This window comes from Eleutherodactylus coqui, chromosome 1 (assembly GCF_035609145.1).
Source record: "Eleutherodactylus coqui strain aEleCoq1 chromosome 1, aEleCoq1.hap1, whole genome shotgun sequence".
Taxonomy (NCBI): domain Eukaryota; kingdom Metazoa; phylum Chordata; class Amphibia; order Anura; family Eleutherodactylidae; genus Eleutherodactylus; species Eleutherodactylus coqui.
In genome coordinates this window covers 97,439,291-97,464,196 of record NC_089837.1, presented here as the reverse complement: position 1 = coordinate 97,464,196, position 24,906 = coordinate 97,439,291, and the positions used below count along the sequence as shown (strand labels likewise).

Genomic DNA, 24,906 nt, shown 5'->3' with positions numbered 1-24,906 from the left:
GAAGACAAACGGGGTGTCCCCGCTTGTCTTCTGCATCCAGCTGTTCCCCGCTTGTCTTCTACATCCAGATGTTTTCTGCACGGAGCGCTTGGCTGTTATACAGCCGAGCGCTCTGTGCCAGGTATGGAGAACAGAGCTGGACCGCTCTGTTCTTTATACCCAGCCTGTTATCAGGGAGGGGGATACAGCTGAAACAATGGTATCAGCTGTATCCCGCTGTGAATCCCTGATAAGGCTCATCATCGTCCTTTAGCATGCTGAAAGATAATGATGAGCGATGGGATAATGAAAACTGCACGATGTCAGTGTAGTTACAAATACAACGATTATCGCTCAAAAGACGGCTTTTAAGCGAATTTTGAGCGATAATCGTTGTCTCTAAATGGGCCTTAATAAAGTGGCCATTCACTGTATAGGTGATTGCAACTATTTTATGCGCACTGACCGGTCCATTATCATGAAACACAATGGTTGTACTATTATTTGGCCTACATGGGGAATCCATGCAAAGTAGCCCCAATGTTTAGCGAATATACTTTATAGTGATAGGGCGCTGAGATGAGGTCATATCTAAATCTTCCATCTCATCAGCATAAAGATATGCGAAAATCCGGCACTTCAAAGCTCTACAGATCAGATCCTCCTGCAGCATATTCCACTCTACATGTGTTACTTTGAGAGAAAAAAAAAGACCTTCAAAGAGCATCAAGAACGCAAAATCTAGCTATGGCAAAGTATGCTGAGCATATGGAGAGTCTGCACCCATAGGGAAAACTGGGAACAAAAGCCCACACATATAGTGCTTGGAAGAACAATATATCTACTCTTTATTAGGGTGTGATGTTCCAGCTAGAAATCTCATGTTATACAATATGCTTTTAAACCTGATCTTTTCCCAGAGACAGAACGACTACCCAGTTATTAAAGGGTGTACAGTTTCCACTTTAGGTCCAGTGCACGCTCCCCGGTAGATACTGGCCCCTTTAAGTTTAACCTGGCTATGAGCAGTGACCGTGCAGAAAGAAAAAGCTGATTAAATCAACGCAGGGGTTCAATATCACTGATACGGAAAACAAAAGTGAAATACTATTATTACGCAGAACTTATGGCGCTTTTAGACGGAACGATTATCCTACAAGAAAAAAAAAAGAAATCAAATCGTTCAAAACAAGCGAAAATGAACAATAATCGTTTGGTCTAATCAACTGAACGAGGAACAAGAATCGTTCCCTTTTCGTTCATTTTATGCAGACATAAAAACCACTGCGCTCCCCAAAAAAACGCAATAAAAGTGATCAAAAAAGCTGTATGTAACCCAAAATGGTACCAATAAAAACTACAGGTCGTCACGCAAAAAACAAGCCCCCACAGAGCTCCGTCCGTGGAGAGAAAAAAAGTTATAGGAATCTGAATGGAAAAAAAAAAATTTTAAAAAAATTGCTGTGTCCTTGCGGTCAAAATAGGCCATGTCCTTAAGGGGTTAAAGGGAACCTGTCACCATGAAAGTGCAGTCTGATCTGCAGGCAGCAGGTAATAGAGCAGGAGGAGCTGATCAAAATTGCTATATAGTTGTATGGGGGAAAATTCAGTAGAACTTGCATTTTATTAATTTACAACTCCGCTCTTTCTTAGTTTAGAGGTCCAATGGGCGGTCATATCAGTGATTGACAGCTAATTTTGTCTGCCTAGTCATTCACTGATAGCTGTAAATCACTAATAGCTCCGCCCACTGGACCTCTAAACTCAGAATGAGCAGAGATGTAAGGGAATAAAATACAAGTTATATTGAATTTTCCCCCATAAAACTAGCGTTTCCTCTGAAAATAAGATCTACCCATATTTTTTAGGATTTTCAGGGAGGCTTGAAATATAACCCCCAGCTTGATTACACTGAAGAAAAATAAGATAAAAAAAGGAATACATTACCCAGCAAGCACTGTTCAGGTCCCCCCCACTGCTCTCTAAAGCTCTAGTGCGGTTCCCACAGTCCTCAGCCGCTCGTACAAAGTCACTTTCTAGTTACAAGATTCAGAAATCCAGCCTGGAGGTAGCGATGGCTGTGATTGGCTGAACAGCGCTTGAAAAACCAATCAATGCAGCGCTTGATGAACCAATCACAGCTATCGCATTGGTTTATCGAGCGCAGCATTGCTAGGCTGGGCAGCGCTCTAAGAACCAATCAGAGCCATCGCTTTGTTGGGGCAGGATTTAGGAATCCTGTAACCAGGAAGTGATTGCCCGTGGGCAGCCGAGGACTGCAGAAACCGCGGCCAGAGCTCTGGGGAGCAGCGGGAGGTCCAGGACCAAGCCTGCTAAGCAAGTGTAACAAGACATCACGAAAACAAGACCTAGTGCCTCTTTTGGTGCAAAAATTAATATAAGACAGGGTCTTTTTTGGGGGAAAACAGGAGATATATCAATCTGCTTACCTTTTCTGGCTCTATAACATGAAGCCTGCAGATCAGATGTATGTACAATGTGGCAGGTTCCCTTTAACCCATTAAAGACCAAGCGCTGTATATATACACTTTGGTCCTGAGTTTTAGTCCTCTTTCACATGGGCGACAGCGATATAGCCACGAGAAAATCACAGCCATATCCCAGCTGTCTTCTGTGCAATACTGCTGTGTTTTCTCGTGTTGATATCGCTACTATGCGGTGCTACAGAGTTGCGCATGGCGCTACAAAGTCGCATGACTATCAATGCAGCTCTTTTACCGGGATTTGGGAGGGCCTTGAAATCTAAGCCGTACCCCGAACATAAGCCCTATGTGCATTAAAGAAACAAAAAACACCAATACATTACCTAACAGGCGCTGTGCGCTCTGCCACACTTGTCCTCCACAGATCTGGCACTTGTTTGTAGTTTTCAGCCAGCGCTTCCTGGTCCGTGTTTTCAAAAACCCTGCCTCCAGAAAGCGCTGGCTCTGATTGAGCTGCGGTGCTTGAGAATCAGCCAATCACTTCAGAGCTCAATCAACCAATCATAGCCTTCGCTCTGAATGGTTGTGATTGTTTCTTAAGCGTCGCGACTCAGCCAATCAGAGCCAGTGCTTCTTGGAGGCGGGGGTTTTAGAAAATCCTGACCAGGAAGTGCTGGCTGAAGACTACAAACAGGTCATGTGGTATAACCAAAGGACTGGAACGGAGCGGATACCACATAATATTTCCTTGTATAAGGATCATAGATCATTTGCTGAAACCAGAGAACCACTGAAACATGGAATTATCATCTGGAAGCAATGCTGCCCCCATGTTCACAATTTATGGGGGCCTCTTGACTTACAAATCCAACTGTGAATAGGAAATTGCACTGGGCTTCAAAAAACCATGAGAATTTTTTTTCCCATTGCCAAGTTGCATGGGAAACTATGTGATATCATTCGTTAGTAGATAGCGGGTGGCCAAACATGGGTCCTCCATAAAGGAGATCAAGCCACATAAATTGTAGTTTTTACTACAACTCCAGACAGTACGTCCGGCTCCTTCTCATATAATATTTCACCAAGTAAGTGTCTTCTCTATTAGGTATTTCAAACATGCATCTGAAGCAGAACATCTGCGCTGGGATGACAGGAACAAGCTGGCTGGCTGCAGAGAGAAGGGAGAAGATATTGAGCCGGGAGAAGGGTCACATCTGGAGAACACAGGAACGACACGGTCACATATCTGTTCAAAGGCATTTCCAAACTATTTACAGGACTGCAGCTCGCAGGAGTTACTCAAGCTGTATAAAGAAAGAAGTCCGAAATGCGTAAGCCCTGGGCAGGATGATTACCACGTGAGCCTCATGTGACCTCTGTGCCATGATAGTGGAACGTTGTACCAATACAGCAAGCTGGCAACCAATGCCACCACTGTACTAATAATACGGTATTAAACGTCGCCAGAAGCATGGACATTTTAAGGCAAGACGGACAGTTTCTTATTACTTTCATAGGCACATGTCTAGCAGATGGATCTTGTTTAGGAACAAACCAAAGCCATCATGATGGTGGAATGAAACCCATTTCTACAGCCGCAAAGCACACCCAGAAAGCAGCGCCTATTCCTCCCCTTACTGTGCTCAAGCCAAGTGTCTGCATACGTAAACCGCTGACATGCTCACATAGAAGAAACAGACTTTTGTATCAGTGAATTCCACATCCAAGGTGATTTTATCATGGCTTCTATAGACGAAAAGTTGTCAACTAATTACCTTTCAGCAAATAGTTCATATAGTAGCGCTCACAGTATACAGTTCCCATCCTGAGGCCAATATATTAGCTAAACAATGGAACTACTTTGCATCAGTTCCCCACTACCGTGCCTACGAGGAAGTGTAAGCCAAAAAGTAGTGCAAGATCTAAACCATTGTGCTCCATAATAATGTGCCAGTCACATGGCAAGTTACATAAAAATACTCCAATCACATATAAAACAGACAGTGCACAATTAAGCAGATTGTATCTGGTGCTCCAGCTAATGTATGCGAATGCACAACTTATCGTTCCTTAGCACGGATGGCCTATAAGAGGAGATGAGTGCCAATGCTACCTAAGGAAGGTAAAAAGGTAAAGTCCCATGGTGCAAGCTCCGAGTCGTGACCGATTCCTAGGGTGACGTCACATAGTGATGTTTTCTTGGCAGACCGTTTTTGCGGAGTGGTTTACCATTGCCTTCCCCAGTCATCTTTACCCCACAGCAAGCTAGGTACTCATTTTGCTGACCTCAAAAGAATGGAAGCTTTGAGCCGGCTACCTGAACCATGCTGGGACTGAACCTGCAACCTTCAGGTCATGAACGAGAGCTTAGGACTGCATTCTGCTGCTTTAACACTCTGCGCCACAAGATGACTAGTTTGAGTCCTTTAGCTACCTAAGGAAGAGGAGAGGACTAGTCTGAGTGCCATTGCTATCTAAGGGTGCGTTCACATGTGCTGAAAATGCAGAAAAATTCAGCTGCAAAATCTGCAGCATTTCCGCATCACAAACCATAGCAAAATCTATTGGTGCAGATTGTGACTCGGCATCAGCTGCGGGGATGCAGTCGATTTCAGCCTACGCTAAAGCTTCTTCTCAGCAAGGAATACTGTGTGCGGTCAGTCCAAAAAAAACTCAGTGCACACCATTCCCCCACACCGCAACTGAGTGCCGCTGCTGGTCAGGTGATGCAGAAGTGGCATCACCAGACCAGCAGGAGAGCTCAGTAGAGGTGCGGGGTGATGGTGCGCACTCCATTTTAATTTGGGGGACTTTGCTGCAGATCTCACCCCTGCAATGGAATTCAAACTAAAAGTGTGAAATCTGTTGCCTATCAGTGACATATGAATGCAGCCTTAACCCCTCTATTGTCCTACGTAGCTCTCTATTCTAAACAGGAAATTGTATTCAAGTACAGAGTTAGCAGCCGCTTAAATATATCCATCCAAAGCGCCGGAGAAGAACAGTTTGGGCAGAAATGATCACAGTCGTATTGCGATCTGCAATAATCCAGAACCATCTCATCAAGTTCTAGACTTAATTGGCGTGGAGCTGCATACGCAGCCCCCTGGATACAAATGGTATATAGGCAAGTTGGAAGTTAGCAAACAGCAGGCAGAAAATCGTAGTGCGAGTGCTTATCTTTAATAATCCTGCCAATGCACAGACAACCTTGCCATGGTAAGGAAACAAATCGGAGAAACCCGCATGTGAAAGGGAAACAAATCTTAAATATCCTCATAATTTTAGATCTAAAAACGACTTCTAGAGATCAAATTACAGATAACTGCAGCAGAAGCTCCTTACCATCGCCAGCCATTCTCCAGAATAAAGATGGGTCATGGATGCTCCCTATGATTAGTGCTGCACATGGCTCTAGCGTTTGTGGCAATGCCAAGTGGCTTGTGCGAAACCTGTCTCCCACAGGGATGCTGGAAGACATCAAAGTGACTTCCCACGTTGACTTGCATTCCTTCCATAGAACAGAAGTGGGGAAGAGATCTGGATGGAGGCGGCTTAAAATGCAGCCATGAATTATTCATAAGACTCGTGATCAGATCTAGTTACATATACAAAACGCGTCATAAACCGCGAGTACGGAAAGCTTCTCTCGTAAGAACAAGCAAGAAAGATGTTTTGTACCTTTTAAGAGAGTTTACTCAATTTTTTTTTTTTTTAAAGTATGAAATATAAGATCCCGAAGTATTTTATACCCAATTCATAGATGAGCTCAAGGATCATATTAAATAGAGCCCAAAATCGGCATGAAGAACCCATGTCACATATCATCTTACAACTTAACCTTTAATGAATAGGGTTAAAAAGAAGGAAAATATTGTGAGGGCCTTAAATTCGCCCTCGTTTTTCTGCCTAATCAGAGCGCCCGCCCTGATAAGGGCGACCTCGATCTCAAACCTGTCCTAATGTCCCCTACATTTTATGAGGAACAAGGGGAGGAGCCACATTAATTAGTTACTACAACACACAAAATTGAAATCATTATGGTTTATAGCACTCAATTTATAGTAATAGTGCAGGTGATAGCGGTTTGCTAATACAAAACCCAGTCCTTATAAATACTGGGATGTAAGTACCGAAGAAACAATTTTGGCATCCAAATAATGATAGAAGAAGCCAAGACAATTACATTAAAAATGCAGTGCAACACAAAAGTGAATACAAAAAATACCACATATACCGCAGTGTGTCGTTTTTAAAACCGCTATCACCTGCACTATTACTATAGCTTGAGCATCTACAGGGTTAGCCATGGAAAAGTAGCCCAGCATTACACTCTTGTGAAAGTGGTGTAAGAGAAAATCAGTCTTTGTTGTCCACAACCAATCACAGCGCAGCTTTTATTTTCCCAGAGCACTATGAGGAATGAAAGCTGCACTATGATTGGTTGCTGTGGGCAACAATGACTGTTTTTGTTTTAGACAGCATCATAAATCTTCCCAATGTCTTTCGAACCATCACACCTCTCAGTGAAGTGGAATGTACCCATGACGTCAAGACACGACCGCCAAACAGGCGTTTGACTCTCTGTGCCACAAACATGTACTCAGTTGAACAGCGTGTGTTTATTGTTCGTGAATACTGGAGAACGGGTTCTTGTAAATCATGTCAAAGAGCATTCCGGAATATGTCTGGTGAAGGAAGAGTAGCGAAAAAATGCTGTATTCTCAAATTGGAGACACCCGGAAATGTTTTGACACCACAGGCCAAAGATGTGTGATTGCACGATGCAGGATATGAAGGATTAATTTCTGGCATTGCCAATACTTAACCCCTTATGGTCGAAGTCACAGGAGCGCAAGTGTATCTGCACGGATTTTTGTGGAATGGGTGTTACGTTTTTGCTTGCGCAACTGTACATTTTGATGTACTTTTTGCTCACACAAGTCGTGCGCAATTGGTCGCAAACACCAATGCGCGCAGTCATTGAAAAGGCCAATTAGTGTGAGGAGTTCAATATGTTCTCTTCCCCTGCGCTTTGGCAGCCGGGGGCCTATAAAGCCATGCCTGTGGCATGGCTTAATAGACTGCAGGAGCAAGACCAAGTTGAAGTGCTCTATGGGGAATTAAAAAGAAAAATGTGGAAACAAGTAAAACAAGTTTTATTAATTATTGCGAAAATAAAAAACTAAAAAGTTTAAGGAAAAAAAAAAAAAGAAAACCTTTTCCACCTATTTTTTCATTAAAAATAAAAAAAAAAAACCACAAAAAATTTGGTATCGCTGCATCCGTAAAAGTCAGATCTATCAAAGTAACAGATTATTTACCTGACATACTGAAGCTATCAGAAAAAAAACCCACAGCATGAAAAACTAAATTTTTTAAGGTCTCCCTGTCTCCAAGAAAAATGTAATAAAAAGCAATCAAAAACTCATATGTAATCCAAAATGGTACCAATAGATACTACAGGACATCTTGCAAAAACAATAACCGTAACAAAAGAAGTACAGCAATAAAACCCAAACAAACCAACTATAGAGATTTAGCATTGTACTAATTGTAACTGTAGTGGCCCAGCGGGTTTTACAGAACACGAACAGCACACTGATGTCAGCTGATCTCCCACTGGCTGACACTCAGGTTTAAATTCACTGCTGCATAGCCCCAAGGGCGGGAGGCAAACATACAAGTCCCTATGCAAGAGTGGGAGGAGTCCAGTAAGTGCGGGTAGGAAAGAGAGGTGATAAATGGGAGTGACTGTAAGCAGTTAGGGAGACTCAGCCAAGTGTGAGAGGAGAGGTTGCAGTTCAGTTGTCGGAGAGGAGGAGTCAGTTACAGCATGTTTGTCACACAAGGTTGAGTGAGGTGAAAACCCACTCCCTTGGCACCGCAGCAGAGGAAAAGGAGAACCTTTTTAAGGTCCATCTTCTACAAACAGCGAGCCATAGTTACCCGGTGAACTCAAAACCAGGATTAACATCACAGTCACTTGTCCCTCTGCTTCATAATCCTTCACTAAAATTCAAATCAATTTTTTATCCAAATCTACTAGTGAGGAAATTGTCTTACTAAGAAATGTACAGGACAGGAAGTGAGAGGGCATAGAAGTGAGATTATATCTTCAATTCATTACCACTGCATCTTCTTGTTGTTACTCAAATTTCCTGCTTAGTGCTGCATCTTGGTGTACCTACTACAAACACTTTTTACTGAGAACTCTGTATTCAAGTTGTTACTGAAAATTTCAAAGTTAGTAAATCTGCGCACTCTCAGATTGCTAAACTATTACTGGACTTGACTCTGTTATTTCTGCGGCTTACCACCCTGAGGGTCCAGATAGAGTGCTGGCGTCACGTGACAAGGACTAGGCCTCGGGCTATACGTACAGTAAGTACATTGGGGCATTACATAACGCCACATATAATAAAGTTATCAGGTCATTTTTGCTGCAGTGTGTACACCACAGAAACCACCACCACAATATGGCAGTACTACATTTTAAATAGGGTGGAGGCCAGATTGATACAGAATTCAACAGAAGAAGCCTGCATATAAGACCGGCTCTATAGGGCTACAGTAATCACCTCGTAGACTTATATAGCAGCTCTTTTACAGCCATGTGTATAAGGCCTGGAGGTCCCGCACACCCTCGCTAGCAGTGGAATGAATGTCGTGGGGCCGATAGCCGTTTCTCCCGACCTCTCATACACATGAATATTCTGTTTGACCAACTGTTCATTTGTTTTACATGGGAACAATGAAGAAAGTAGCATTCAGAAAAGGGTGGTTTCAGAAGCTACGACTATCGCTCCTCCACTTTCACACAGAAGCGAAAGTCGTTTAGTGACTAGAGGCGGAGATCTTTCCCTTTCACCCGCCTCCATTCGCTGCAAACAGGCAGTCATTCATAGATGAACTGTTTATACGGTGCGAGAAGTCGCTTTCTAGTCATTCCGTTTCAGTGAGTCAGTACTAGCTAGCGACCTCTCACTCAGTACTCTGTCAGCTGCCATGTTTATATGGCCGACAGTAGCCTGTAATCACTCATTTCAGTGAAAGAGAAGGGTAATGTTTTGCTCTAAACGCGAGCCAACGACTGAGACTCTTTCGCATTTCGCTTGCAGTTCGTTTTACGCAGGCATAAAAACCATCGTTGGCTCGTTCGCTTGTCGTTCGCTTAAATAGCGGTTGGTCACTTACACTGCGAATGTAACGATTTCTCCTTTGAACGAGTCAACGATGTATCTGCCTGTATAAACTCGTTCAAATGATAATTGTTTGGATATAGCTTTACCTTAGTGGCGGCGTATCTCCAGGGGGAACAAAAGGATAAGGCATTGCATTTCAACCTACCGATATTTCATTCCCTCAACCTCATCTGTCAGTAGAAGGTGGGGAGACCCCCCATACACATGCGGTGCTCATCTAGTCCTGTCGGGGTCGGACGACTGTTGTCTAGTGTTTATGGGGCTTTTTAGATTTGTGCCCCCGCTCCCCCCTATGCTTGGTTGGCATGTGAAGGTAGCTCTAGAATTCGGGCCGTTAACCTTGGCATGAGCAGCTTCGGTCTACATGGCAAACTGCTATGGTGCCTCTAATTCTGATAGGAAAAACAAAAAGATTGAACGTTAATTAGAATTAATTTTTTTCTACATACATGTCATGGCCATGAGTAAGGCCCCTTTCGCACTCGCTTTAGGGCTCCATTCAGGGTTACCGTCTCCATTTTTGGAGGAGAGAAACGGATATAAAAACGGGGAAAAAATAAATAAAAAATCTCCCCACTGATTTCAATGGGGTTTCAAACAAACAAACAAAAAAAAAAAAAAACAGCAAGCAAACGCAAAGGCTTTACTTTGCTTCCATTCTGTTAGATTTCAATATTTTTTTTGGAAGGGGAAATAGAACAAGTAAAATAAAGTCAAACAGAACCGATTCAAATGGAAACATTTCCGTTTTTTTTATTTCTATAAACGATTTCAATAGGAAAAAAAAAAAAACACGGATCAGAGAAACGGAGCCCAAATGCAGATGTGAAAGGAGCCCAAGTAGGATTACATTTGGAATACGCAAATCTTCTGTTTCATTTTTTTACCACAGGATTGACCCCAAATTTGGACAGAGCTGCATCTTTTATATCCGATATTCAATGTCAACTATCCTGTCAAGGTAGGTCATAAGAGAAAATAGCAATTCATGACCAAGAATGGCAGCTACTAGAGATGAGTGAGTATACTCGTTAAGGCACATTGCTCTAGTGAGTAGTGCCTTAGCCGAGTATCCTCCCGCTCGTGTCTAAAGATTCGGGGGCCAACGCGGGTGACAGGTGAGTTGCGGCGGGGAGCAGCGGGAGATCTCCCCTCCGTTCCTCCCCACTCTCCCCTCCGGCTCCCCGCCGGCCCCCGAATCTTTAGAGACGAGCGGGGAGATACTCGGCTAAGGCACTAGTCGATCGAGTAATGTACCTTAGCGAGTATACTCGCTCATCTGTAGCAGCCACCATTGATAGCACATATGTACCGCGGCGTCCAAACTGGTCAGATTTCTTAAGGCCTTTTTGCCTAAAACGATTGTGATTCAAATTATTGGAAGCATCTGGTCTAAACGCTGCCAACAAGCGAACAATAAATTGTTCACTTATTGTTTGTTGTTCATTTTATGCAGCATTAAGGGTGCATTCAGACAACCGTATATCGGCTGGGTTTTCTCGCCCAGCCGATATAGGGCGTCTCTCTCTGCAGGGGGAGGAGGCTGGAAGAGCTGGAAGCAGTGTTCTGAGCTCCCACCCCCTCTACTATTTTCAATGAGGAGAGGAGGGACAGGGGTGGAGCGAATTCTCAAAACTTAGCCCCGCCCCTGTTCCGCCTCCTCTCATTGCAAATAGTGCAGAGGGGGCGGGAGCTCAGAGCACTGCTCCCGACTCTTCCAGTCTCCTCCCCCTGCAGAGAGAGACGCCGTATATCGGCTGGGCGTGAAAACCCAGCCGATATACGGTCGCCTTAAAGGGGTTGTCCCGCGCCGAAACGGGTTGTTTTTTTTTTCAATAGCCCCCCCATTCGGCGCGAGACAAACCCGATGCAGGGGTTAAAAAAGAAAACTGGATAGTGCTTACCTGAATCCCCGCGCTCCGGTGACTTCTTACTTAGCTGGTGAAGATGGCCGCCGGGATCTTCACCCTCGGTGGACCGCAGGTCTTCTTTGCGGTCCATTGCCGATTCCAGCCTTCTGATTGGCTGGAATCGGCACGTGACGGGGCGGAGCTACGAGGAGCCGCTCTCCGGCACGAGCGGCCCCATTCAGAAAGGAAGAAGACCGGACTGCGCAAGCGCGTCTAATCCGGCGAAATTAGACGGCACCATGGAGACGAGGACGCTAGCAACGGAACAGGTAAGTGAATAACTTCTGTATGGCTCATAATTAATGCACGATGTATATTACAAAGTGCATTAATAGGGCCATACAGAAGTGTATACCCCAACTTTGTTTCGCGGGACAACCCCTTTAATGCACCTTAAAACTCATTGTTGGCTCGTTCAGTTTAAATCGCGCTCGTTCAATTGTTCTAATTCACTAAGGACTCCTTGAGACGGGCGTATGCGCAAATGTCCACGCTTCAGCGCAACGTATTTGTGCTATGAACTAGGTTGATTTGCGCATCTGTGCAGTTTACTGTACGCTTTTGCGCATCAGGGCATGTTCATATGCGCACGGTACACACCCACATCCAGATTTAAAGGGCCATTTAGCTTAACGAGGTCCAGATGTGATTTTTTTTCACGGAACTGTGCATCTCCCATAGACATCTATGAGGACTGTTGGTGCGGAGAAAAAGAGAGCGGGTCCCTTTTTGGGGAAATACACACACAAAAATGAGAACGAATCATTGAGATCAATGGCTTCTATTCTCTGCGCATTGCGCCCATAAATGTTGTGCACACAATATGCCCGAGTGAAGCATACAGTGAATTAGAACAACTGAATGCGCCATTGATGTATCCGCCTGTATAAACAGACCACACCAGCGAACTCCGGCCATTCGCTCACTCAAACCATAACCGTTTGGTGTAAACAGACCCTTAAAGGAAACCTCGCGACGCCAGCTCTTCCGCTCATGACATTCGGGTCAATCCATATGCCTCTCAGGTCCCTGATTTTGTACGAAATGCCCAGAAAATGGTCGGCAGCACAGTAGCGGCGTCTGTCCGGCATACGAGTCTCTGTGATGCTGTAAAAACGTGCAGCGCCATAACTTGAGCTGGGCCTCGTAAGATGTTTTATTTCAGTTCTCCGGAGTTTAGTAAGAGATTTAAAGCTGCCTGGGATCTGCCAAATAAATTCTGTCTGTGGGATTGTGTAAATTCATCTGGCAGCGCGTTCGGCCCGCCATCTGGAGAAGATTTTCCAGTGAGGGAGAACGAAGCAGGGGCTCCAGATGAACAGGACAAGCAGCCCTTGGTCCCCCCGGGACCCTCCTAATACGTGTCACTCAGGACAGCCTTCTGCAAAACGACCAGACCATCCAAGTTTCCAAATTGCACAAGCAGCCACCTGAGTGCAATGAACTAATGTATTCATCCTGGGAGACAGGAATGAGACACCCTTGATGGGTGAGATTACCTTCAGCCATGCCAAAGAGTGCAGGCCACAAAATAACTCATGTCAGCGGCACCAGGAGAGACCGTCTATATCCACTTTTTTTTTTTAATTAGCAGTTAAGTTTCCAATGTATTTTTTATGTTCCCAGTTCTATCTGATGCTGGGAAAACCGGTCAACAACCAATATGGCCACCCGTACAGCTTCCACTTTTTCTTTTTTTCAAACATACACTCTTCATTCCCTCATTATTAGAATCCCTGATATATGGTTTGCCACCTGTTCTTTTCTCATTTTTGTCCCTCCCAGTAATACATGCTGGATGTGAAGAATGTGTGTCCTGGATGATGTTGGCTCTCATGTACAGAATAAGCAAAGCTTCATTGCTATAATGATTTTCTCTTCTACAGCCCGATACCTAATGCTGGCAGACAATGATATTGCAGAGTGCGTTTACCCCTCCCTTCGCCTGCAGAGTTGTAGAGGGTGCTCTCTTCTCTTTCTACACTGATAAAGACTATGTGCTTCACCCATTCTCCCCATCTAAGCCTGTGCAATTGACCCACCTGTAAACCTTATTGCTTTCCTCCACCTGTACTCTTTGATCAGCTGTGTACCGCCTCTTTCCCTTTCACAGTTTCAATGTGTTTATTCACAATGGCAATTTTTCTCTCGCAGTGATTGAAAGATCGCTACATGTCCTATCTTTGGGGCGATTCTCTATTACTTCCTAAGGGGTCTTTAAGAGAGATTAGCACACTAGCTCTGCTAAGCTCCTGACGGTTCCGTCCCCTCCCCTTACTGGCCAACGGTATTCCGGCCAGTAGCGTATACGTTAAAACGGGAGATGCAGCTGTGACTTGGTCGAGGCTGCATCTTGTTCATGCTATTTTCGGCCACGACGCAGGTGGCTGAAAGTTGCAGCGCCCATGTAAAGGAGCCCTCACAAAGAAAGATGCGAAGGGCAGAGCAGGAAGAGCCAACAGTCAGGAGCAGTGGGGTGTTGGATTGATGTCCGATTCAGAAGGAGTTACACAGTCTCCAGTGCAGCAAAATGGAAGGATTTAAAAAAAAATAAAGTCTATATAGAAAGTGGCTTAAATTTTATACTTTTTAAGCAAATGAACAATAACATGTCAGCAAAATATGTACAGCATAGCAACAATCTAGAAATATGCAGAGAAATAGTGCATTTAGATGGAACACTTCGTTCACAAAATTGTCCAAATCAATGAAAGTGAATGGTAATCGTTAAGTTTAAACATGAACCATCAACTGAACCACAAGCGGAAATCGGGAGGTTCTCACTCGTCATTCAGTGGCATCAAAATCAGCGCAGGCTTGTTAACTTGTCGGGCAGTTTAAAGTTGGAATGTGAAACACTGAACGATAAGGGAATGAGAACAGAACAACTCTCAAGGAGAATCATGCGGTCTAAACCTGTTGCCTGAGCATGAACGATCTGGCGATGACGCCACCAACTTGTTCGCTCAGACAAACGAGAATCGTGAGAGTCTCGTTTGGTCCAAAAAGGGCCATAAGGCCGCTTTCATGTCTGCTGTGGGGATTCCGTTTTTCTGCTCTGTTCGGGAAACAGGAAAGGTGAATCCCCTGGCCAAACAGATATGTCTTATGATGCAACTGAACAGCACTAAACAGACCCCACTGACTATAATGGGGTCAGTTCAGTTTCTGCTTAGCTGGCCGGCATATTACCAGAAGAAAAAGCACTGCATGCAGCACTATTTCTTCTGGTATTGTGTACTGTGACGCAACCTCCGAGCAGAGGTTCCAACGCAGATGTGAAGGCAGCCCAACAATGACAACTCTTCTTAGCCTGTATAGTTTGTTCTTGTCACTGAATCTCCTTCCGGTTTCTTGCCAACCAGTCTTCTCTCCTCTTCCCTGCAGTTGGTTGCAATCTATATGAAGCCTGTGACATGCATGCTGCTGCGCAGGGCACAGCTTGCAGCCTCTCCTGTGCTTAACAATGCATTTATGGCTCTCCAGCAGCTTCCTACAATTTGGAATGATCTACATATCTAGAAGAGCTTTTGTTCTTGATGTGATCTGACCTTTCAATGTAACACTTGGGTACAGAATCCTTGGACATTTAGTTTTTAGAGCTATCTGCAGTTATCCATACAATCAAGATGGCAGATTGAAGCTGAACGAGGGTACAGGGGTGTCAAGGGGAAAAATAGAGAAGCATTGCTATAATTTTGGTAAGGATAGGGGGGTCGTGCGACTGGCTTCATATATCTGCCGGAGTATCACTAAAAAAGGAAAAATGCTAAATAACCCACTGTAGAACAAAATGTGTTTATTACAGGACTCTGCAGTTTTTCCTATGCAGTAGTGATGCAGCTTCCAAATTCCAGAAATCTACACATCCAAGCCAATCACAACAGGAAGTTTCTTGTTGTTTACCAAGTACTGGGAAACCTTCATACAGGGCCTGGTAGGTGGGCCCAGACTCTGGAACCCCTTTGATGTAACCTCTTGGCTTGTCCGAAGATCCTACAATTGTAACCCCCCTTGAAGCAGAAATACAATTTTAGAATTAAAGTGTAGTTACAAAATAAGTGGATTATAATTGAATGTTCTTTGCTAGTAGCCATTATCCTGGCACTAAGAGCCTGCAGCTCTCATCAGAACTACAGCACTGCTCAGTCACGTCATCCTTCTCTCCCAAAGACAGAGGAACATCTGGAGGCACAACTGTGTTCCAGGCAGAGTCATGTTTCTACTAGGCTTGTTATGTGCAATAAGTAGTTTGCTAGGAAGTCAACCTGCAATCAGTCTGCGCTTAAAAGGGTGTTGTATTATATGAGATTTAAAGGGGTTCCACTTCTAGCTGTTTTGCTGCAGGAAGCAGACAGCTCCGTACATTGTGCAGTGGCCCCAGCTGGTACTACAGGCTTTCCTATTAAAATGAATTAGACACGGTCTGCAGTACCAACGTGGGCCACTGCACAGTCTGCTTCCTGCAGCAAAACAGTTAAACGTAGGACAGTCCCTTTAAAGACATGTATCCCCTACCCACAGAATAGAAGATAAATGTCTGATTGCTGGGGCTCCCAGTGATGCTGAGACCGATGCACTCGAATTCCCCATGTAAATGGAGCACTAATGTACATGTGTGACCACAGCTCTATTCACTCCTTTAGGATGGAGGGAGATAACTGAGCGTACTGATCTGTTCCACAGAAGTAAATTGAATGTTCGCACCACCTCTCCACTCACTCGGGACATTCAGGTGTACCGCTCTCGAGATCACTGGGGGTTCCAGCAGTCATATCCCCAGTGATCAGACACTTATCCCATATCCTATGGATATAGGGGACAAATATCTTTAAAAGGGGTTTTCTGGCACTTTACTATTGATAGCCTATCCTCAGGCTAGGTCATCAATAGCTGATCAGCTCGGGTTCAACACTTTTTTTGTGTGGTTTAAACGCCAGAAAACTGGTTATGGGGATTTAAATTTCCCCCTTTATGTTTTAATTCTTCACCATATTCAAGACATTAGCTTACTATCAGCGAGGGTGGTTTCACATGTGCGTCAAGGGTTCAGCTTTCAAGGGGAATCCCTGCGGCCAAATGGCTCCCTCTCAGGACAGAACCGAACAGCGATGATCGGACCCCATTGACTATAATGGGGTCCATTCGCTTTCTGCTCAGCTTTTAGCTAAGAGAAAAAAAGCTGCATGCAACGTTTTTGCTTCTGGCATTTTGTGCCGGATCTGAGATTGAACCTCCGACCAGAAGTTCCAACACAGATGTGAAGCCACCCTGAAATGGGAAATGTTCTTGCTTGCATACAGAGATCCAGACCTAATTCTGCTCACAGCTGAATAGTTGGATATCACTGTATCCAGTGTAAACAATGCTCTTTGAGCTAAGCAGCATGTCCTCCAGACTGATACACTGTAGCAAACGTATCATGACAGAAGAGAAATTCCTGCTGCTGATGTATTTAGCTTAGAAAGGAATGTCTAGACTGGATGCAATTGTAGCAAACTCATGGTTTTGAAAAAAATTAGGATTTTAACCAGTTTTCCACCAATACATGAATGTTACCAGTCACAGAATGGAAGAGTTGGAAGGGACCTTTAAAACAAAAGATACATTACAAAAGTGCATAACTTTTCAGAATGCAACAATTAGAAGGGCATTCTAGCCATAAACATTTATCACTTGTCAGCAGACAGGTACAATGTGGGTCCGACCACCGGGACCCCCACTATGCCGCTAAAATATCACTTCAAGTTTTATTAAAGGCTCAGAAGACGCAGGCAACTGCCATTGGGCCACAAATATCGGCATGTCAGTACAATATTGCACTGTGGATACATTTAGCATGCGGAGTGATCTCTCCTAAGCTTATATGTTCCAAAATAATACACCAAACAGTTCAATGTCTGGATTTCCATAGAAACAAGGATGACAGGTTAGCTCGCCCCACCGAGCCTGTGAACTGCACTGCCTCCCAGGGAAATTAGTTTAGAATTACCTCTAGATTTAGGAGGAAAATGAACACTTTATCAAAACATATTACTGGAAACAGGGAAGAGAACTGAGATCTTTCATGAGTTCTGCCATGTTGGCACCAATGCCCACAGGACCATGTCCTCTATCAGAGTACACCTCCAATTAGATAAATACTTTAATAAAAGTGCTCGCCGAATGAGGTCTTTACATAATATTTTGTGTGCTGCTCAAAAAGTGAAGAAGCAGGGTCACCAAGGCTCTCATATACGGGACAGGAGGCTACTAATACTAAGGGTAAGAATGCTACAGCCAACGCACTTCTGTATGGTGCCCTCTACATCCCAATTACGTTTTTTAAGGTGTACCTCCAATGAAAACTTCTATTCTCTCTCTTGCCCTTTTCCCAAAGATAGCCTGGGACTTTTGGTACTCTTCCTATCCATGACTTAGCCACAGGATAGGAGCTGATCAGCAGGGGTATATCGCTCAAGATCCCCGTTGATCAGCTGATTCTCAGGCCCGCTGTCAGTGTGGGCAGTGCTGGAAGCAGATAGCGCTGGCATCATTATAACCATCCATTTAGTACTACAGGCACAGCTGCTATTGAATTCAATGAAAGCTGTGTCTGCAGTTCCAAACTGGGTCGCTGCAATACAGACAGCGCTATCCGCTTCCAGCACTGCCCACACTGACAGCTGGCCCAGGGATCAGCAGCAATCCTGAGCGGTAAACCCCTGCTGATCAACTATGGATGTGCTATCCTGAGGATACGTCATCAATATGAAAAGTCCTGGACTACCCCTTTAAATTTATGCTCTCCTTGGGAAAAGGACAAGATAAAGAATAGAAGTGTTTTGTAGGGTCAAATGCCCTACTGGACAACAATCCCCCTATACTACCAACTGTGCTAAAATAACAAAAGGATTAGTACTTACCCCACCTCTGCTGCGGAAATCTAGCGCTGCAGTTCCGCTGTTGGTTATGGCAGATTTACGATGTACGTCTCCGCTCTGTTTGTTTGTTGTTTTAAGTGCAAAACAGTTCCAAATTTCTATGTGAACATTTTTTTAGATCAAGAGGAATGTGTTCTCCTCCCCTCTACATATGTATGCTAGAATTGTGTGCCATCCAAACTAGTTTCATTCACTAGCCTGATGAAGGGGGCGAGATATCCCCGAAAGCTTGCTGTAACATCATGCATTTTTGTTAGCCATTAAAAGCTATCATATCTACAACATTACTTGGTTTCTCGCACTGAGAACAATCACACATTGTGGGAGATGACATCAGCAGAAGTCACCTGACTGCTGCAGCTAATCAAAAGCTTCAGCATCATCACCCGTTCTCCTGACATCAGCACTCACATTCTGGGCGCCATGATATCATAAGTTCAGAACAGTGACGCTGCAGCCACTGATAAGCTGCAGCGGTCAGGTAACTTCCGTTGATGCCATGTGTCATAACAAATGGCCGGGACGGCTGTGTTGGATCATGGCCGCAATTGAGGGGTAGGTACTGGTTATTTTGTGATTTTAGCACAGTCTGTGGTATAGGGGGATTGCTGTTCGATAACCAGACAACCCCTTTAACATTGCATGCCCAATTCTTGACTGTGAAAGTGGACCAAAATAGAGCGGTCCTTGTGAAAAGAAAATCATGTCTGACTAGCTTCATTGACTATTGTAGGCCTATGTGTTGTTCGAGTCTAGTCCATTGTAGACTTGGACATCACACTAAGCGAATAGATGGGTATGAGAATAGCCTGCCTTAACTCAACAGGACTGACCCTCACGATCATTCTTGTAGCCTTCCTAACGGGTGACAATTGGGTCACCTTAATTTTCTCAGTTACTGTAAGTAGAACAATTCTCAATCAGTCAAGACTGCTTTAATGCAGTGGCCTTTGCTAAAATATTTTAAACAAAATAGCTGATCTCAGAGACTCTCACCACTGCAAGACCACCTTGTGATCAGAGGGTATGAAGAGGAGCCACACATCTCGATGCAATTGCCCAAACTGGACAAATCGTTTGGAGAATCAGGCTGATTCCTTACAAGCCATACTGGGTTATTACATATGTTAAAGTAATCCTTCATGTTAAAGTGACCCTCCAGTCAGGAGCTTAAAATTGATATGTTAGTCAGTACCTACAGGGGATGATTACCTGCTAATTATTTTTCCTCAGATCTTTTTTCTTGGCTGCTTTCTAGCTGAGTACTATAGGACAGAGCTGTGACCGATGACTATGGTTTAGCTACAGTGCCCTAAATGGAAGTGGTCTAGGACACACCTCCTGTCTCATCATTGCTTCAGGCTCCAGATGGTGCCATACATGTTCTATTGGTGATAAATCTGGTGACCGGGCAGCCATGGAAGTGTGACAATGTTAAGGAGGTATTCCTGTGACCCCCTTGTGTGTGCGGCCGAGCATTGTCCTGCTGGAAAATGCCTTTTGGAAGCCGTCATGAGAGGAACACATGTGGCTGCAGGATGTCCTGAGGCAGGATTGAAGCACTCACCCCCAGGTCTCTAGACACGAACATAGTCGTCATCAGTGCCCAAACTAAACCTGGATTCATAACAATCACAGACAATGGCTGTTACTTACTGGGTGTGGAGTGCAAATAGATGCATCCTCCTCTCACCATGCAGGTAGCTGACTACCAAATGGAGGAGCCAATAACACCTTCATCGCTGAAGACAACCGGGTTTCACTCTGTAGCAGTCCAGTTTAGTTGTTCACCACACTACTACAAACAGAGGTTACAGTGGGTGGTTGTAAAGGCAGTACATGTAATGGGCACCGTGAGACCAAATGCCCTTCAGCCAAGTCCCCGGAAATGGTTCTAAGAGACACAGAGCCTTTAACAATGGCGATACCTGACCTGTCTCTGGATGGCGGACAACAAAACAGTTCCAGCTGTTCATGCTTGTCGGATAATCAGACCTACTGCTGGTCTGTCAAGGGCGTCCTGAGCCTGGTTGCTAGGTGTGTGTGCCCTCACACACCCACTGGTCCCAACACCTCCTAACAGCCTGGTCAGAACGGCCCAGGTGGGGGGTAATTCATCAATATCACCATCCAGCTTCCAGCATTCCAATAATGAAATATCTTTGGTTGTGTCATAGATTTGTGTCTAGTGGCCAACAAGCTCTACACAAGTGGAACAAGAGGTCACTACACACAAGGAGCCTCTGAGAGCCTTTTCATAGACCAAAGGTGGAACCACTTTTAGGGCCTCAGGTGACAAGACCATTCATCTAATCATCCCACAACTCTAATCATGTGTATATCTACCTGAGATGGAACTGTATGCCGAGTCTTGCAGCCAAACGACAACTCCTAGGGGCTGGATTTTTTTTAACAAAGAGTGCATTATCCATTAGTACACTTTTTATCCTACTCAGCATATCCCTTGAAGAATTTATTCCTGCCCCCTACGGCCAAACAGTGGTCACCTAATGGAACCTTTACAGCCTGGTATGATGCTACAGGATGTACGGTCCCCAGTTAAATCGAACCTATCACATTGTAAACGAGCGCTCATATGCAGAGGGGTAACTTGAAGCTCCTGGGCCCCAATGCAAAACCTGTAACAGGGCCCCCAACTGTAATACTTTATTCATAGTACTGGGCTCCCTATATGGAGAAGAGAGGCCTTATGGGCCCCCTAAGGCTCCTGGGCCCGGGTGCAAACGCATCCCCTATAGTTACGCCAGTACTCGTATGCAGCGCGATTTGTGTTACATGAGACAGTCATGATGGTGGACGACTTCTCCCCAGCCTGAGAAAGTTTATATAGTCTCACACACACAGCTATAGTTTGCCACTGGATAGACACTTTGAAGTTTTGTCTTGGAAAGGAGCTCAGAGTCATAGAGGCAGACCGTGCTGGACTATGCCCGCTTGCATCATGTCGACCGTCACCTTTCTTCCCTTTTGTGCATAGGGAGAGAGCTGTCAGTCAACATGTTGCGGGCGAGGAGAAGCGGGCATGACCCACCTCTATGACTCCGAGCTCTGTTCCAAGGCAAAACTTCAAAGTGTCTTTATTCCGAAACGCTGCAGTGTTTTATACTAACACATACATGGTGGAAATAGGCATACCTGTACCGGGTTCATGCTGCCCATGGTTCGGGCAGCCTGCACCCAGTGACAGATTCCCTTTAAATATGTTATGGTACGCACAATCTTGTGGAGGCGGCAGTGAAATACCAACCATGTAACCAGTTTCTGTACTTGTTCACATTTCCAGATTTTAGTGTTACATTACTTACAACACTGTGAATGCATAACCCAAAAATACATATGAAGCTGCCCTGAAGTGGAGCTGGGCACTGCCAGGATGGCAAGCCTGTAGCTCTAGACAGGACTTCTGAACACAATGTATCTACAGATCCATTGAGATAACTTGTTCTTAGTTGTAGTATATTCTTCAAAGTGTGTCCCCTCCCGGCCTCCCCATCAGGTCTCACCTTCCAGTGTACTGCAGCACATTACCAATATCCAATACACTGATTATTGGGGGTGTAGACTAATGCAACAGGGAGATGATCACAGCTACCAAGCAGTTAAGCCCAGTACTGCCAGACAGCCAGCAAGCAGTTACGTGCTGGCAATAACACAGCAGGCTGTAAACTTCTTGCACAATCACAACCGTATTACAGACCCATCCAAATGTTATTCTACTGCAAAAGTCCTCACTGCTGTGACTCAGTGCTTGAAGCCCACCCCTCTATGTTATCGCAGGAGACCCCAATCACTTGAATCCTGGGGGTCTATACATAGGGGGAGATGAGAGATCAGACACCCGACCCTCTCAAAGAGATGATAACGGTGCACGGAGAAACACTTCTACTGTAAGATGCACTGCACCAAACCCCAACCCTACTGCAAGCAGACATCTGATTTATACCACGACGTACACGACACTGCAGCTGTATACTGCCCCCAGCACAAAGTGGGCATTACACACCTATATCAACCTAAGCACTCACATGTCACACCCCTGTAGTCATACCCAGTGCCCTTCTTCTACCCAACTCTATGCCCGGCACTTGTAGCGCCCTTCTTCTACCCATCTGTATTCCAAGCACTTGCAGAGCATTTCTTCTACTCAACTCTATGCCCAGCACTTGTAGCGTCCTTCTTCTACCCCTTTCTATGCCCAGCACTTGTAGAGCTCTTCTTTTACACTTTTATATGCCCAGCACTTGTAGAGCTCTTCTTTTACCCTTATTTATGCCCAGCACTTGTAGAGCTCTTCTTTTACCCTTATATATGCCCAGCACTTGTAGAGCTCTTCTTTTACCCTTATATATGCCCAGCACTTGTAGAGCCCTTCTTCTACCCTTCTCTATGCCCAGGACTTGCAGAGCCCTTCTTCTACCCTTCTCTATGCCCAGGACTTGCAGAGCCCTTCTTCTACCCTTCTCTATGCCCAGGACTTGCAGAGCCCTTCTTCTACCCTTCTCTATGCCCAGGACTAGCAGAGCCCTTCTTCTACCCTTCTCTATGCCCAGGACTAGCAGAGCCCTTCTTCTACCCTTCTCTATGCCCAGGACTAGCAGAGCCCTTCTTCTACCCTTCTCTATGCCCAGGACTAGCAGAGCCCTTCTTCTACCCTTCTCTATGCCCAGGACTAGCAGAGCCCTTCTTCTACCCTTCTCTATGCCCAGGACTAGCAGAGCCCTTCTTCTACCCTTCTCTATGCCCAGGACTAGCAGAGCCCTTCTTCTACCCTTCTCTATGCCCAGGACTTGCAGAGCCCTTCTTCTACCCTTCTCTATGCCCAGGACTTGCAGAGCCCTTCTTCTACCCTTCTCTATGCCCAGGACTTGCAGAGCCCTTCTTCTACCCTTCTCTATGCCCAGCACTTGCAGAGCCCTTCTTCTACCCTTCTCTATGCCCAGCACTTGCAGAGCCCTTCTTCTACCCTTCTCTATGCCCAGCACTTGCAGAGCCCTTCTTCTACCCTTCTCTATGCCCAGCACTTGTAGCCCCTTTCTTCTACCCATCTCTAAGTGCAGCACTTATAGAGCCCTTCTTCTCCCATCTTTATGCCCAGCACTTATAGCCCCTTTCTTCTACCCATCTCTAAGCGCAGCACTTGTAGAGCCCTTCTTCTACCCATCTCTATGCCCAGCACTTGTAGCACCCTTCTTCTACCCATCAGCGCCTTTCTTCTACCCATCTTTATGTGCAGCACCCTTCTTCACATCTCTATTCCCAACACTTGTAGCACCCTTCTTCTACCAAACAGCACCCTTCTTCTACCCTTCTCTATGCCCATCACTTGTAGCACCCTTCTTCTACCCTTCTCTATGCCCATCACTTGTAGCACCCTTCTTCTACCCTTCTCTATGCCCATCACTTGTAGCACCCTTCTTCTACCCTTCTCTATGCCCATCACTTGTAGCACCCTTCTTCTACCCTTCTCTATGCCCATCACTTGTAGCACCCTTCTTCTACCCATCACTATGCCCATCACTTGTAACACCTTTCTTCTACCCATCACTATGCCCATCACTTGTAACACCTTTCTTCTACCCATCACTATGTGTAGCACTTGTAGCACCCTTCTATTACTCATGTATATGCCTAGCACTTATAGTGCCCTTCTTCTTGGCATCTATATGCCCAGCTGCCATCCACACCTCCACCATATAACAGTCCTAGTACCCTTTTCCATCGCACCCTTCCCCCATCTCCATTGTGCCGCTCCTGCACCCCTGTGCCCAGCACATCTAGTGCCCTTCTTATGCCCAGTCTCTGCCCTGCAGTCATTAGCAGTCACATTCCTGCACTCTCAGTCCCGCATCACTCACGCTCCCAGCACTGCCAGCTGCCCCTCTGCCCGGGCCCCTCACTGACCGCACCGCCTCAGGCACAGCGCCCCAGTCACGGCCCCCACATCTCACCTGCAGTCTCTCGCTCGCCGGCTGCCACATGTCCCCTCTTCTCCAGGTACAAGCTCTGCTGGTCTGCAAACTGCGTACCCCAAGGCCGGAGCTCCCCACACTACAGCGCTCCTCCCCGTTATCCTAGGAAACCCCGCCCAGGTCCCCACCCCGGTACCAGAAGACCACACTCATTCCTCTATCATCTCTCTAAAACCACGCCTAGCCATGACGCGTCATCCTACAATCCCCGCCCACTTCTTCTTGACACAGCCGCTACGAGTTATCCTCGGAATCTTCAGGACGGTCGCTGCTGTCACCAAATGGGCGGAGTATCGTAGTGTCCCCGCCCCCGAGACGATGGGAGTGGCTGTTATGAATATATCCCGCCCTCATTGATAACCTTGGCAACGTAATTAACCAACTATGTGCCGCCGACGATGCGGGATGCGTCAGTCTAGCGTGACGCCTGCGGAGCGCCAGTGTGCAGGGAATGT

General features: G+C 45.4%; 1 protein-coding gene across 1 annotated transcript in view; it reads right to left on the bottom strand.

The window, feature by feature from the left end:
* The window catches only part of PID1 (phosphotyrosine interaction domain containing 1), a 56,894-nt gene extending 32,332 nt beyond the window's left edge, over nucleotides 1–24,562 (bottom strand). Inside the window, exon 1 of the mRNA XM_066598181.1 lies at nucleotides 24,431–24,562. Within this exon, the coding sequence (XP_066454278.1) occupies nucleotides 24,431–24,460 (30 nt within the window). The 5' untranslated portion in view covers nucleotides 24,461–24,562. The remainder of the gene's footprint in view (nucleotides 1–24,430) is intronic.
* Nucleotides 24,563–24,906: the final 344 nt, after the last annotated feature.